At 57.8% G+C, this 16,173-nt stretch overlaps 1 protein-coding gene across 5 annotated transcripts in view; it reads right to left on the minus strand.

Annotated features, from left to right (window-relative positions):
- Positions 1-14,905: 14,905 nt before the first annotated feature.
- The window catches only part of CYLD (CYLD lysine 63 deubiquitinase), a 34,799-nt gene continuing 33,531 nt past the window's right edge, over positions 14,906-16,173 (minus strand). For all 5 annotated transcript variants that reach the window (XM_036274462.1, XM_036274460.1, XM_036274464.1 and 2 more), the window contains exon 18: positions 14,906-15,396. In XM_036274462.1, the coding sequence (XP_036130355.1) occupies positions 15,212-15,396 (185 nt within the window). In that variant the 3' untranslated portion in view covers positions 14,906-15,211. The remainder of the gene's footprint in view (positions 15,397-16,173) is intronic.

Below are 16,173 nucleotides of genomic sequence, written 5' to 3' on the forward strand. Positions count from 1 at the left end.
ACTGCCAGAGCGGATGAACTGCAGAGGAGACCACAGTGAGACCTCTGCACAACTGCCAGAGCGGATGAACTGCAGAGGAGACCACAGTGAGACCTCTGCACAACTGCCAGACGGCTACAGTGTGACGGACCGCCGGGGAGCGCAGTGAGAAGGCGCAACTCTCTCCGAAAACATTTTGCTGGTCTTTGATCAAGTTGCACGTACCTTAACCTGATGACAGCTCAGCATTTACCTGAGAAATGAAAACACATGTCCACAGAAGGTCCTGCACTCACATGCTTGTGGCAGCACTATTTCTATGGGCCTAAACTAGAAACAACTCAAAACTCCATTCACCGATGAATGCATGTGACGGAACACTGCTTAGCAATCAAAAGGATGAACCAAGACTATGTGCAACAGACAGATAATTACGGTAAGTGAGGCATTACGGTAAGTGAAAGAAGCCAGACCCATTTGTATTTCATGTGTATGATATTCAAGAAAAGGCAGAACTATATGAACAGACATCAAAGCAGTTGTTGCCCGAGACAGGGGCTTGGGGGAGCAGATGGCAAAGGAATGTGAGGGAAATGCGGGGGGGGGGGGGGGGGGTTAGCAAGAGATGCTCTGTATCCTGACCACACCTGCTGCATGACTGTGGTCAAAACGTCTCAAAGTGATTGTACTGTGTAAACCCGAAAAAGTACAAAATGTAAGGCGCTCCCACTACATGCGGAGCAATGGGCCGATGCTGTCCTTACGAAGTTTAGAGTCACGGGGATTTGTTCTGCGAGGGTCTCATCCCAGAGCTGGACTCTGGATGGGGAGCAGGTGGGAACAGACAGCAGATCAGCGCGCCCGGCTCCCCGCGCCTGTGCTCGCTGACTCCCTGGCGGCCTGCAGCCCCGCGGGGATGCGCTCTGTGCACTCCCCTCCTCCAGGTGTGCCCCAGGCCAGCAGGTCCCCGCTGCCCAGGCAGGGGAGTGGTTACCCCGCAGAATCTCCACCGCAGCTAGGCCCCGAGTCCGAGCCTGCATTCCAACCAGCCCCCAGGCTGTCCGTCTGCCGGTTGGAGCTTGAGGAGCCCGGTCTAGTTCCAGGGCAGTCACCTCTGCCCCAGCGTGAGTTGGAGGAAGGCTGAGGACCAACTGTGTACACCCTCCAACCCATGGGTGCTGGCATTCCTGCCAAACGAAATGGCAGTCCAGCCTCGGTTTCCACCTTCTCCCGTCTCCAATAATTCGCTCTCAACCCGACAGCCCTTTCGCGCTGACACCTGTGGGATCAGTCACGCGTCTCTCCGGCGACAAACGAAGGAAGGGGAGAGTGTGTGAGGGTGAGCCGTGTACCGCTGTCCGCATCGCAGGAAATCGCACTGTGATCACTGTCGTGGTTTTTCTGCTTCTGTTTTTTTGTTGATTATTATTATTAAAATTTCATTTGTTACTGTACATTTTATTTACTTTTTGTTAAATTTTCATCTACACGTCATGTCCTTTTTGTTTTTAAAGTGTTTGTTTATGGATTAAACAGTGCATTAGACATGCATTGTATATTAGAAGGGTTAAAATGGAATCCTTTGGGGACCTGGAATGGATTAATTCAATTTACATTGTTTCTAATGCTTTGGTTTTTGAATAGCCTTCCTGAACAAATTAAGTTGCAGAACCAAGGTTCTACTGTAAATAGAACCCATCCTGTGCAATATGAGTGGGAAAAAGAAGCTTGAAAGTAATTTAAAGGTATGTAATCAAACACTCCATAAGGGTCATTTGCGTGAAATAAACATTATTGTGGAAATTCCTGTGGGCAAGGCAACGATAAGAAGTTAAGAGAAAATTTAGAAATCAGGTTTATGTATTCAGGTTGCTGGACACCATCTTTAGGTTCTGACCGCCCAAAAGAAATAAACATAAAGAAATAGGTCCTCGCCACCCCTTTGGGAAGCATCCATGGGAAGCCGGTGCCGAGTTGTCACCCCAGGAGGGTTCCCCACTCCCAGCCCTTCCCAGAGGCCTGAATTCCAGGGTCTGCGGCTGACCCACAGGAGCTGTTTGGAGTCATGTGCCAAGGGCTGTTCCCAGCCCAGCAGCCCCTCTCAGACCTACATAAAGCAACCGGGCCCCTCCCACAGAGCTTGTGACCTGGAGCCAGACGGCCATCAGACAGTCACACAGATGTCGAATGACAGCCGGGGTGGGTACCCATGTTGTCCAGAGAACCCATCCTTGGGGCACTTGATGGAGTCTGGGGGAGTCAGGGAAGGCTTCCTGGAAACAGTGATGCCCGAGCAAACCCCGAGAGAGGATGAGGGGAGAGCAGGTGCAGACCAGGCCAGGGGTAGCATCCCAGCCCCTGGAGGAAGCCAAGTGCCCGAGGGGTGGGAGGTGGGGCTGCAGTGGTCCTGGGGCAGTGAGGTGCTGGGAGCCAGGGGCTGAGGCTGGGGGAGAGGGGGGCCCTCAGGAGGTAAGCAGCCTGGTCCGGAGCCTTCTGTCCCTGCCACCCAGCTGCCATAGGGAGCCCCCTGCTCCCCATCCATTACCTGACATAACTAATTGCCTGGTGACATTTCCCATATTACAGACAAATGTGAAGGATGGGCCCAGCTGCTCCCCTTCTCGTCACCGGGATCGGTTGATAAATATGTTTATTTGAGGTCAGCCTGGCCTCATCCATTAGAAATATTGTTTTTCTAAACATTACATTGATTTAATTTAACTCTAATCAATTTAAAATGGTTCTGACAATTAACAAAAGCTTCAAATATGACCTTAAAGTAATAGGATTCATTAGCTATGTTTAGGATTAAACTTACCCTAATAGGGCAATTTTTCTTCCGAGGGTATTTGGTAACCGACTAGTGGTCAGTCAAAATGAAATCAATTATTATAAATTATACAGTGAAAGTTGATTATGTAGCCCTGCTAATTTGTATGAATAGGGTCTCTGACAATGGGAGTAATTTATTAATAACTCTCTCTCCCCCGCCCGGTACCACACTTCATGTACAGCTGCCAGGGCATCTGTAACCCATGAAGTATTATTTTCCAGGGCTGCTCTCAATGTATGCTAATTAAACCCATAATTAATTGGAACAGTTATAGTTAAAGACACAACGCCGGCGCCCTTTGCCCTACTGCTGTGACAGTCAACTCCTTCGAAAGGCAATCTGATCAAAAATTCATACGCCGGCTCAGGCGATCCCGCGACTGGGGGTGCCTCGGAGGGGTGCCAGCTGGGGGGGGGGGTGCTGTGCAGTCAGCTCTGCTGCCCCAGAGCTTCCGGGTCCCCACCCGGCCAGCACCAGCTCGGATGCCAGGGCCGAGACGGGCGGTCTGGGTCGGAGCTCACACACTGTGGTCCGTGCAGCAACAAACAACAAACGAAAGAACTCCATTTTTGCCAGAATTCTACAAATTCCGAAATCTCACTTCTCTTGGAAATCTCTGACTTGGAAACAGCAGGGCCGCCTCTCCCACTCCCTTGACCACACCAACCTCTCCTTCCCTTCCATTAGCTGCCTGGCCCTGCAGGCATGTGACCTTGGGAGCCACAGCCTGGGCCACTCCTCGTCCCACAGGTGGAGAAACAGGCCAGAGAGAGACAGTCCTCCCCAGGAGTGCCCACAGCCAGGCCCCAGGGCCCAGGTGTGGCTGGGTGGGCTTGGTGGCCGCGGGGAGGCGGCCTGTCTGTGAGGGGACCCTCGCCCTCTATAGACTGTGTGAGGGACCCAGCGCTCGAGGCGCCCAGAGTACTGCAGGGCGGGTGAGGACAACCTCTGCGTCTGCGGCGGGGCCAACAGGCTGGAAAAGGGTGGGGGCCGCTCCTCCCCAGTCCCACACGGCCCCTCAGGCATGTGGACCAAGACATCCTCAACAGCATGGGCACCAAGTGCTGGGAATGCTCATGAAGATGACCTCGTGTCCACCATCCCATCTGCCACTGAACGTGCAATGCCGCTCGTGGCCGCGGAGACGGGCAGCGTGGCTCTGGCTGGTGGCCCGCTACCGGAGCCGCTGGGTAAGGTTACGGCTGTGGAAGTCCACGGCGTCGTGGGCGCCCGGGGCTGCTCACCTTGGGGATAGGGTGCTGCTGCAGGGAAAGCCCCCCACCCGCCGTGCTCACCGGAGCAGCCTGTGGCCCGTGGGGGGGCTGGGGTGGTGCAGGCACTGGGAGCTGTGGAGGACGTGGGCAGACCACGTCACACCTGTCACTCAGTCGACCGTGGGTTTCAGCTGGGATCATGCGGACAAGGGGAAACAAAACCCAAGGCCCGCGCAGTCCGTGTGCTGACGGCCACCAGCTTCTCCAGAGCCCGTGCAAATCTCCTCAACGGAAGGCGATCTATGAGGAGACCTACGTGTTCGTGAGACACTCTTGTCACCTAAGGTACGAGGCACCTCTGCTCATGTCATTAAAAGTGATGTCCTAGAACGGGGTGGGGAACGTCCAGCCGCGGAGTCAGCGCCAGCCAACGCCACCGCCTCAGCAGGGGAGCAGCTCCCACCATCACGTCGGGGTGAGCTCATCAAACGTGACCAAACACAGCAGGCTGGTTTGTAAGTTGATAATGTTGTATGACCCTCAAATGATGTTATAAATATCCAAATGGCCCTTGGCAGAGAAAAGGATCCCCGCTCCTGTTCTAGAAGCATCCTCACTGGCCCAGAGAACGCTGCGGTCCAGCTGTACCAGAAAGTGACTGGGTCCGAACCCGGAGCCTCTCCAGTTCGGCCCCGGTATAAACAGCGCCCCCTGCAGGCCTGCAGCTAGCCCTGGGCACCCTGCAACCGCCACTGCCTTGGGGAAATGTCTCAGCACAGCTGGGTGTGAGGTGCACGGACATGCAGGTTCTGAGAAGTGAGCGTGAACGCACTCAGTGTGTGTGTAACCGTGTAGGGCCGGGGGCTGAGGAAGGACCGAACAAGGGAAGTCGGCGGTCCGAGGAGGGGCCTGCGCCCGGCAGACCTCCCACCACCACAGCAGCCACCTGGGGAGCCGGTCATGAAGCAGCGGGGTCCGAGCCGGATAGGACAGTGGAGACTGCCGTCCAGTCCTTGTGTACTAGGATGGAGAAACTGAGGCTTGGAGGGAGGCCACCCAGGAAGGTGGAGCCCTCCGCTCTCTCCAGGTGAGCCCTGCTCAGGACGAACAGGACTGGTCTCACCCGCCCTGGCCCGCAGACGGGGTGGGCTTCGGGTCTGCTATGCGTCACCCCCACCGCAGGGAGCCAAGGTGGGAGCTGGGGCTTCCTGAGACAGTCCTGCCCTGACTCGACAGCGCCGTCGGCCTCCACCCGACGCGAGCTCTTCTGGATTTTGCTGAAAGAGAAAACCCTTCCCCACACCGGCAGGCTCCCAGACTTCGGCGTGTTTGAGAGTCACTTGGGGGCCACAATTCAGATTCCAGGGCCCCTGAACGTTCAGGGGGCTCTGGGCCTGCATTTTAAGCTCACCCCATGACTCAGATGCAGGTGGCCAAACCTGGAAACATCAACACGAGTGTGGTTTTCACACTCAGACCCTGCAATGTCCACGGCAGGAGTTAGCACGTAGCCTCGAGGCTCACGCTGCAGGGGGTTCCCGCCCCCGCAGAAGCGCACTTCTAATGCAGGGACCGACCTCACCCCGTGTTGTTGGCCTTTCTTCCCACAGGCTGTGGTTTGTCCTCGTTCTGCAGATCCCGAGACACCTCGCGCCCGAGCTGGCGGCGCTCGCCCAGTAGATGGCGCTAACTCGTTGTAAATGTCATCGTGAAGGGAGCCTGGGGGCTCAGGGCGATGGAGCCCGAGAGGCGGCCACTCGGGAAGGCGGGCGAGGACACTCACAGGCAGGATGTCCAACACTGACAGCTGCCCCGAAGGGACACAGAGGAAGCTTACAGCCTCCTGGGCACTTTATAATCCGCTGTGTGGCCCTGACAACCGCCACATTTGCTTTCGAACCTCATCCGCCGCTTCCCAAACTTGGGGTCGGGCTGCTGCTGCGGAAGCCGCGGGCCGAGCCACGGCGCTGCCCTCACCCGCCGTGACCACACGATGGCGCTGTTGCACCAGAAGGCCGGGAGGCTTCCAAACAAGGCTACCTGGCAAAAAGCAATCCAAAGACGTGAGTGTGACCTGAAGATAAGATCGAGGAAAGAGACGTGTTGGTTACATTGACACTTCACAAACATGGTTTCCAGGTCATAAAGCCTATGAGGCCAGGTCTACAGTGCATCCACTTCTGAGAGGAGAGGTGGGGACCTGAGGCCGGGCCTCTTTCACGGGGACAGGCGTGCAGAGCGGGCCCCAGCAGCAGTGAGGGGGGGTGCTCCACGCACAGAAGCCCGGACGCGCCTTCTTTCATTCAGCAAATGTTTTCCACCCCCTGCAAGGAGCTAAGAAAGCTGCAGGGAGGAGGGCAGTCCCCCTGTCTAGTGCCAGACACCCCAGTACACCCTCGGGTTAAAGAGCTGGGCCCAGGTTCTGAGGGGGCAGTTCAGACTACCCCACTGGCTCCCCAGAGCCCACTGTTAATTTGTCAGGAATTTGGTGAGCCAGCTCTTAAATACAGCCATTATTAAAGTTAAATTATATCAACTTCCAATTAAATGTTACATTGAAAAGCTCTAATTAAACAAGTCACATTTAAAACTCATCACTTCCTTATTATTTTACATTCTACAGTTACCTATGCCAGGGGCAAGCAAACTCTCCGTAAAGGACCAGAGAGTAAATATTTCAGGCTGTGCGGGTCGCAGCTACTCAACTCTGCCTTGTGGCACAAAAGCAAGAGTGTCCCAATAAAATGTCATTGACAAAGCCGGCAGTGGGCTGGGTTTGGCCCTCGGGCTGTTGGCTGGCCCTGGTCCGAGCTCAGGAATGTATGTCCCTGGTGCCCGCACAGTGGCCATGCTACGTGCTGTGTGCTGAGCCTGCTGGTGTCTCCCCCACCCCCGCCTCCCGTGACGTCACACTGGTAGCTTGCACTTGGCCCTGGTGAGAATATTCACATCACAAAACTGGCCAACTGCTTTCTCCTGAGAGCTGGGTGTGCCACACTGACCAGCACGCCACTGGCTAATGGGGTCTGTGCAGGCCTCTTGGAGGAGGTGACCTCCGCACAGAACCTGCTACTGCAGGTCACCTTCCTGCTGCTGCTCATCCCACCCACAAGGGGCCAGCTACAGGGCACAGTTTGCACATATATCTGGACAGACAGCTTCGAGTTTGCAGAGACAGCCAGAAAGAGTAACACACATTCGCGTAGAATACACAGATTCCAATACGGTAGCTCACCAGGCCACGCTCGGTGGGGCAGCTGGCCGGTCCTCAACCAGAGAAGGCCCACCTAAGAGCCCACGCATCACGGCCCAAGGCCCAACCTCATTCATTCCGCAGGCGGCGAGACCCTGCCTGCCACCCAGGGGAGCCCACCAGTTAAGATCTCGGAGGTCCCGTTCCACCTCTCCGAAGTGGGAGGAGAGGGACTCGGGGGGCATCCCGCCAACTCTGTCAACCCCGTGCAGCTTCACGCTTGGAAAGGCCACTATGTAGCCACGTTGGTGTTCTGTGTGAGGCGACGGTTTGGTGCGTGGATTGGGGAGCTTTCCTGACCCTAGAAGGAGGCACGGGCAGTGTGGTGGAGGCCACTTGTTGTTCCAATTGCACTTTTGTGATGAATGACTCTACTGTTATGATGTCCAGTTCAGTTTTGCTCACCAAATTACTTTAATCAGACTCAGAAAATACTCCCCCCCCCCCACCAGTGAAAGTCAGCCCTGCAGACTCACTGCCCACACAGTGTGGCTGCCCCCAAACACGAGTCCCTCCCACGGACCCTCTGCCTCATCACTTCACCAACCTGGTTTGTCTTCTATGCCGTCTCGGTTTATACACACGTTGGGATATTTCCTGAGCGGGGAGAGTAGCATCTTCCCCGGGCCCCTCTGAGACCTTCATCCAAGTCCTCCTCTGAAGCAGTGAGATTCCGTCTGTTTCCAAAGCCTTTCTCCTGCCTCCAGGGCGCGCCCGACGTATGCTTCCCAGACTCATTCTCAAGTCTACACCCTCTGACTTTGAGCAGAGCAGAAGGTTCCCCAGGGAGTGACACGTAGCCTGTCTCCCTCGAGAGCTCCCCTGCTCCCGACAGGCGGCCCCCGTCCTGGCTGCAGGCTGGACCAGCATCCAGAGCCTTGAGAAACTCCGTGCCCGGCCGGCGGCAGGTCCCAACAGGGCTGGGTGGGCACCGGCATCCGTGTCTTTAAAGTCCAGGTGTGACTTCCACGTGCAGCCAGGACTGAGACCCGCCGTTCCGGGCTGCACACCACCGCCGGGGATTGGGGCGCCTCCCAGCCTGCCAGGGGAAGGGGGAGCCAGTGGGCCCCAGAAAGGAGGCTTCGAGGGGGCCCTCCGCCAGCCAGTCAGCTCTCTGGGACAAGGACGGTGCCCCCTCCCGTCCACATCCACAAGGACTTAGACGGTCACCGCCACACTGACGGGCCACAGGAGCCGGCGGAGCGGGGCACATGAGCAGCATGAAGCGCTGAGGTCTGACCAGCGCAGGAGCAGAGATGGCAAAATGGCAACGACTCTCAGTCCCCACCACCTTCACTCAGCTGTGGGAGACCGGGAAGTCCAACCCACTACCCCAACCGGACCGGTCCAGCGTCCCCCTCGGCATAGAAGTGGCCAGCGGCAGGTGTTTCCCGAGGCAGCCTGGGCCTGTCAGCTGCCTGGAAGGAGATGGGAGGCTCGGACCGTCCAGCAGCGAGGACGCGCTCCTCGGGGTCACAGCGAGGTAACCGCCCCTGCAGCGGGCCCGGGGCGCACTCCTCGGGGTCACAGCGAGGTAACCGCCCCTGCAGAGGGCCCGGGGCGCACTCCTCGGGGTCACAGCGAGGTAACCGCCGCTGCAGAGGGCCCGGGGCGCACTCCTCGGGGTCACAGCGAGGTAACCGCCGCTGCAGAGGGCCCGGGGCGCACTCCTCGGGGTCACAGCGAGGTAACCGCCGCTGCAGAGGGCCCGGGGCGCACTCCTCGGGGTCACAGCGAGGTAACCGCCGCTGCAGAGGGCCCGGGGCGCACTCCTCGGGGTCACAGCGAGGTAACCGCCGCTGCAGCGGGCCCGGGACGCACTCCTGGGGGTCACAGCGAGGTAACCGCCGCTGCAGAGGGCCCGGGGCGCACTCCTCGGGGTCACAGCGAGGTAACCGTCCCTGCAGAGGGCCCGGGGCGCACTCCTCGGGGTCACAGCGAGGTAACCGCCCCTGCAGAGGGCCCGGGGCGCACTCCTCGGGGTCACAGCGAGGTAACCGCCCCTGCAGAGGGCCCGGGGCGCACTCCTCGGGGTCACAGCGAGGTAACCGCCGCTGCAGAGGGCCCGGGGCACACTCCTCGGGGTCACAGCGAGGTAACCGCTGCTGCAGAGGGCCCGGGGCACACTCCTCGGGGTCACAGCGAGGTAACCGCCCCTGCAGAGGGCCCGGGGCGTACTCCTCGGGGTCACAGCGAGGTAACCGTCACTGCAGAGGGCCCGGGGCACACTCCTCGGGGTCACAGCGAGGTAACCGCCGCTGCAGAGGGCCCGGGGCGCACTCCTCGGGGTCACAGCGAGGTAACCGCCGCTGCAGAGGGCCCGGGGCGCACTCCTCGGGGTCACAGCGAGGTAACCGCCCCTGCAGAGAGCCCGGGGCGCACTCCTCGGGGTCACAGCGAGGTAACCGTCACTGCAGAGGGCCCGGGGCGCACTCCTCGGGGTCACAGCGAGGTAACCGTCACTGCAGAGGGCCCGGGGCACACTCCTCGGGGTCACAGCGAGGTAACCGCCCCTGCAGAGGGCCCGGGGCGCACTCCTCGGGGTCACAGCGAGGTAACCGTCACTGCAGAGGGCCCGGGGCGCACTCCTCGGGGTCACAGCGAGGTAACCGTCACTGCAGAGGGCCCGGGGCGCGCTCCTCGGGGTCACAGCGAGGTAACCGCCGCTGCAGAGGGCCCGGGGCGCACTCCTCGGGGTCACAGCGAGGTAACCGCCCCTGCAGAGGGCCCGGGGCGCGCTCCTCGGGGTCACAGCGAGGTAACCGCCGCTGCAGAGGGCCCGGGGCGCACTCCTCGGGGTCACAGCGAGGTAACCGCCGCTGCAGAGGGCCCGGGACGCACTCCTCGGGGTCACAGCGAGGTAACCGCCGCTGCAGGGGGCCTGGGGCGCACTCCTCGGGGTCACAGCGAGGTAACCGCCGCTGCAGAGGGCCCGGGGCGCACTCCTCGGGGTCACAGCGAGGTAACCGCCGCTGCAGGGGGCCTGGGGCGCACTCCTCGGGGTCACAGCGAGGTAACCGCCGCTGCAGGGGGCCTGGGGCGCACTCCTCGGGGTCACAGCGAGGTAACCGCCGCTGCAGGGGGCCTGGGGCGCACTCCTCGGGGTCACAGCGAGGTAACCGCCGCTGCAGGGGGCCCGGGGCGCACTGCTGTCTAGTAAGCAGCTCTGAGCCTCTCTGGAGGAGATGGATGGAGCAGGGCGGGGCCACCTGGGCGTGGTTTGCAGCCGGGCGGAGCTAAGCACTGCTCTGGGTCAGAGCTTGGAGAGGCTGTTCCTTAAGAAACGACACAGAATCGTGGTGCCAGGAGGCGACTCGGGCCCCCGGGCACACCTCCCAAACAGGAGCCCGTGAGGTTTCCACGGTGATGGACACGGTGTGGGTCTGGGGGTGCAGTGTCTCCCCTTCTCTCCTGGCTCCACTGCAGCAGCCTCAGGAGTTGTCCTCAAATCAACTCGGTCTCCCCATAACCCGAAACCCTTCCCCAAAGAAATCAAGGAAGAGGGACCATACAAATCCAGTTTTAATGATACAGAAAGAGTTGCTGGTACATTTCTTCCCACAGCAGTTCTTCGTTCAGCTCTTAACAATGTAACAAACTTCAGGCTAAATCAGAGCAATCGGAAAGTCCATTTTGTGTGGTGGTCTTTCCACACATCCTCACAAACAGAGGCTGTTCTTCAGGGGAAAAAGAAATGCTGGGCCAGGGACCAGATCCAGGAAGCACCATACAAGGGATGCTCCTAGCTTACTAGTGGCCTCCACCTCCCTGGGAAGTTACAAGTGGGACTCTGTAACTCGTGACAGAGACAGCACCTCGGGAGCTGGGAGCCCCCGGTGCCGCGGCCATTCCAGAAAGCCAGGGCCCGTCGGTCTCCTGCTCGGTTCTTCCCAGAGAAATGAAAAGCTAACGTGGACCGTGTTTAAAGAGTCAGAGAATTACATCTGAAACTGTGGGGACAGGACAACCCCCGACTGGCCCTTCCTCATCCTGTTTATACAATGAGAGACTTAAAGAAAACGGTCCAGCAAAAACGGCCTCACTGCCAAGACGGGTCAGGACATGCCCGGGGTCCCGGACACTGGCATTCACTGTGGTCGGGGGTTTCCTTCCCACTGGCCCATCGTCCTGGGCTACTGAGCTCTCTGCTTCGAGGGAGACCCTTCGGCCGCTCCAGGACTTAGAATAAGATGAAGAGTCTCGTTTTGTGTGTCTTTTTCCTCCAGTAAAACTTCTGGAAGGAGCAGAGACGAGCCTACGCTGCCTCCCTGTAGGAAGCCTCGCTCCCTGAAGTCCTGACAGGTGCTGAGCCTCCTCGCCCTGGCCCGTGGCGTCCACTACAACCCGCCCCGCCGTGGGGAACCCACGTGTCACCTGCACTGCGGGAGAACTGGGTGTCCTGACACCACCAGCCCAACAGAGAAGGTGGCTTGTTTTTCGTGACGACCCCTAGGGCCACCACTTTAACCAGGACATTTCACTTTATGGCAAGAGGACCTGTTAGCCCAGAGAAGAAATTTCTCATGTAATGTTAAAATTTTCATCATAAAGCAGCAGATAGTAAGAAATGGTGTTTTGCCTTTCATTTTGCACGACAATCTTGTTTTCCCATTTCTTTGGTTCCCAGGGCCTCAATGTCCCCTGAAGATGCACACCGGAAGGCAAACCCCCAGGTAAATACAAGTACCCTCTTGGGACTCACGTGTCCCCGCTCAGACCTCTAGGAACAGCGGGCTGAGGTATGTACACTGAAATGCATTTCGCAGACAATGCACATGTAAACACAGGCAACATGGTAAACATCCAATCACCCACGTCCACGTACTGGGTACAGTGACGTCACAGGACCACACAGCCCACACAGAAGGGACGGCTTCTGGCGCCTTGCAGCGCCGTGTGTTTCACCTGGCGCATCCTCGGGCCGCCTCTTACTGTCAACTTTCCTCAGCTCTGTCCATGCAGAGTCAGATCCAGCAGCAATGTCTGGGTCTCAGAAACTTGTTTTGTTTTCTTTAAGATTCGCTATTCCAACCCCTTGTCACACAGAGGAAGACACTAAGATCCAAAGAAGCCGAGAGGTCGGTCTGAGGCTAACAGGACGGCAGGGGAGGGCCCACGCCAGGTCTCTCGTCCCCAGACCAGCAGGTCCTGCCGCGCCACGGGCCTCCCGCGAGCGTCCCCAGACCCAGCGCCCTTCCACTGAAGCTGAGCAATGGCCAGGAGCTGTCCTGTTCTTAGAAGCAGGTGGTGAGCCATCCGGGGGCAGGGACCGCGTCTCCTGTCCCTTCCGGCCCCATCCTAGGTAATGAAAGTCCAGCAAAGACTCGCTGCTTGGCAATCACTCAGCCAAGGACCAGCGCTGGTGTCTGTCCTCACATCTGTCCACCAACATCCAGGCAGACGCGAAGGACCTGGCGGGACAGAGAGCCACCCGAGGAGGGCATGACGCCTGAACTTACAGACAACAGGAAGCTAATGCGGATACAGGCTCCGTGACATGAATTACTGTCTTCCCCTTGCTCCTGAATTATGCGAATTATGCGAAAAAATAAATGACCCCAATGGAGGGAAATAAGCCATTTACCTCTAACGTCTGTCCAACATGAATTCCAAATATCCTAGCCTGTTCTAAGCAGATCACCTGTAGTGGCTGTAACAACTGCATTTTACTGACTTTGTTGCTAGTGCTCGAGGTTTTCTGTGTTTTAGAAAACACTCCTCTGCAGATGGAGCTGAGTCCTTTATGAAGCGGAGTGTGAGGCCAAACACATTTACGTCTATAGGGCGACATTCCTGTCCTACATAAACACACGCACACACACTCACATGCATGTACTTACTGGGAGGTGGGGAGACATGACGTTATATTTTCTTTGACTATGGACTGTAAACCATGGTGTACATAAGTAATTCTATTGTATCGCCATGTTGTTTGAAGATACGACATGGAAAAAGAGCCAACACTTAAAGAGCCAACAGAAAATGTTAAACAAAATTTAAGGCTAAAAATTAAATCAACAGGCACATGGGCCACAGGTGCCACACAGCCAGGCACGGCTGGTGTCCCCTGGACACCGGGCTCTGCGGGATCGGGGACCAGGGGGACTGCGGGAGCACCAGGGCCGGGGAGGGGCCCACGGGGACCGCGGGAAGGGCCTCAGCAGCACTGCTGGTGGGGTCCCTGCGCCCGCAGAGCCCCTACGCCGAGCAGAGCACAGACGAGCGCGGATGCACACATCCAGTCTCCGCCCCAGCAGGCTGCAGGACAGCCTTCCTCAACGCAAATTATGTCTGAATTTTACAGCAAAGGTGCTGCCTCCTCTTCTTTCTACTTCTCAACTATTAAATCCAGTCTTACCTACAGTCATTCTTCCGAATGACCCTTTAACAGTGACAAGCTCCTTCGTCCATGTGCTCACTCCACACGCACTTACTGGGGTGACTGGACTCGGTCGGAGGTGATCAGGGCTGAGAGGCCTTAGCCGAGGCTCACCCACACCCTGTTTACTGGGCATGAGAGGCGGGGCCAGTCCTGCTGCCCAGGGTTCCACAAACCCCGCCCCCAATCTAGCACCCATCTCAACAGCCTGCCCAAGCATTTAGCCAAATCTTATGCAAAAGGTATGTACGTTTATTTCAAAAAATGACAAAGCGACCAAAGGAAGGAACTTCTGATTGATAGAACTAGAATCAGCATGAGGAGTGACGAAACCACAGGGCGAGCGTGTCTTGAAAACAAACGCAGGTTCGTCAAGATCCCCACCGTCATTTTTGGACAGTGTATGTAATCACATTCGGAACGTACGACACCTTTTCTGTCCTTCCGCACGGCTGGGAAGCCATGCAGAACACAGCACCTGCAGCTCGCCCACAGCACAGACACCCAGGAGCCACGGCCTAGTCTGAGCATCCACCGTCCAGACACACGATGGGCATCAGCTACGGAAACACCCGTCTTCCACTTCTCCCGCAGCAGGAGGATAAAGCTCGCTAACATCGCATCGAAGTGTCCGGCGTGCACTGACCTCACTCCACCGAAGGCAGCGGGGCTCCGGAGGGGCGGGCTGGCCGCCCAGCCACCTCGGTCTGCACGGCTTACCAGTCGCAGAGGTCAGACACCTCGCAGCCTGTCGCCTCGGGGAAATGTTACAGTCACTCCATCTGCCAGATTTACTTGCTACGGACCAGGCGTTGGTGTAGGGTGACATGTCTCCCTCTGAGCTGTTAATAAAGTTTTCTGTCCCCCACTCGATAGAATTGAGACCCCCCAACCACCGTAGGCTGACAGTCACCATGAATGAAGTGTGCCAACGGCTGTCACTCTGACCCCCCTGAAAACTACATCCAAGTGGCATTTGATGACAAAATCACTCATCTACGTCAACCCAGACAGAAAACACCACCCGCAAGGAGCTGACACTTCTGTGCCCACGGCCGCAGGACGCCCACGGGACAGCAGACCCGCGGAGCCCGCCTGGGGAGGGGCGGGCGGCCAACTCGGCACACCTTTCACAGCTGCGTGGAAACCAGTCTCGAACACCACGCACTTCTCAAGGCAACCATTACTACAAAGGAAAAATGATTTCATACCTTTGGTCCATAAAGAAGACACATTTATTTACATTCTCAATGGACTAAAAGAGGTTTAAAACTGTCACAATTAAAACTCTATGCTTCCAAAAATATCATGTGATCAATGCACTTAACTTAAAGTTTCAGTTATTAACAACTTCATTTAGACTTCTTAAAAAACCAACATAAACATACTTTCTAGAGTGCAAAATGCTTCTTATTAAATATTCAGTAACACAAAGCGATTTGTTTTAAACACGGGAATTCTTCTCGGAAAGCTGAGCGCCCGGAGCCCCTGCCGGCGGCGGAGGACGCGGAGGACACGGAGGAGGACGCGGAGGACGCGGCGGCCCGGGCGCCCTACTTGTACAGACTCATGGTGGGGCTCTGGTACATGCACATGTACGCGTCGCACAGCAGCCTGCGCGCACAGCCCTGGATGCTCCTGGAGTCCAAGGAGTGCAGGTCCTCCGGGGACATCTTCAGGTACTCCCGCACCTCCGGGCACGGGGTCACCTGCGGGATGTTGAAGCCGTTCTGACCACCTGTGGACACAGAGGAGCTCTGCTCAGGGCCGCGTCCCACCCGCGCTGCCCGGCCGCCCACCGCCCGCCGTCTCCGGCTCAGCAAGGACCGCCGGAGCCCGAAGGCTGGCTTTGCTTTGGATCCCGAGTTAGGCCCTCCTCTGCTCTCAACAGTTCTCGTGTCTCCGTTCCTGAAGGATGCTGGGGCCCAGAGTGAAGGAAACTGGCACAAGGCCAATTCCAAAACCGACGTCCCAGGCTCCTGTGTTCAGTGAGCAACATCGCACGGGTGCCTGCACCCTCCACCCCTGACCCGCACCGTCCCCACAGACACTGCAGGCGAGGGCGGATCCAGCGCGACCAACACGTGCACCGCCTCACGCTACCAGTGCGCCTGTGCGACTCCGAGGGTCTGTTCCCAGCCACCAGCTGGGCTGCGGTCTCAGGGATCCCGGGAGGCCGTGCTGGTTCAGCCTCCCGGTGGCCTTTCCGCATGTCTAGGCCCGATGCTCTGAGTTTCGTGTCAGATTAACACTCACCTGGGGTAGGGACACGTGTACAGATGGGGCTGTACGTCCCCCTCAAGAGCCTGAGAGCTGGGATGTTGACCAGCCTCGGTCTAAAGCTTGGGCTCCTGGTCAAAAGGCTGCCACAGGGTGCCCTAGGCTGACCAAGAGCCACACCGGGAGATGGGGCACGGGGTGCCCTAGGCTGTCCAAGGGCCGCACCGGGAGACGGGGCACCAGGTGCCCTAGGCTGTCCAAGGGCTGCACCGGGAGACGGGGCACCAGGTGCCCT

Source organism: Molossus molossus, unplaced genomic scaffold, assembly GCF_014108415.1.
Source record: "Molossus molossus isolate mMolMol1 unplaced genomic scaffold, mMolMol1.p scaffold_m16_p_21, whole genome shotgun sequence".
Classification (NCBI taxonomy): domain Eukaryota; kingdom Metazoa; phylum Chordata; class Mammalia; order Chiroptera; family Molossidae; genus Molossus; species Molossus molossus.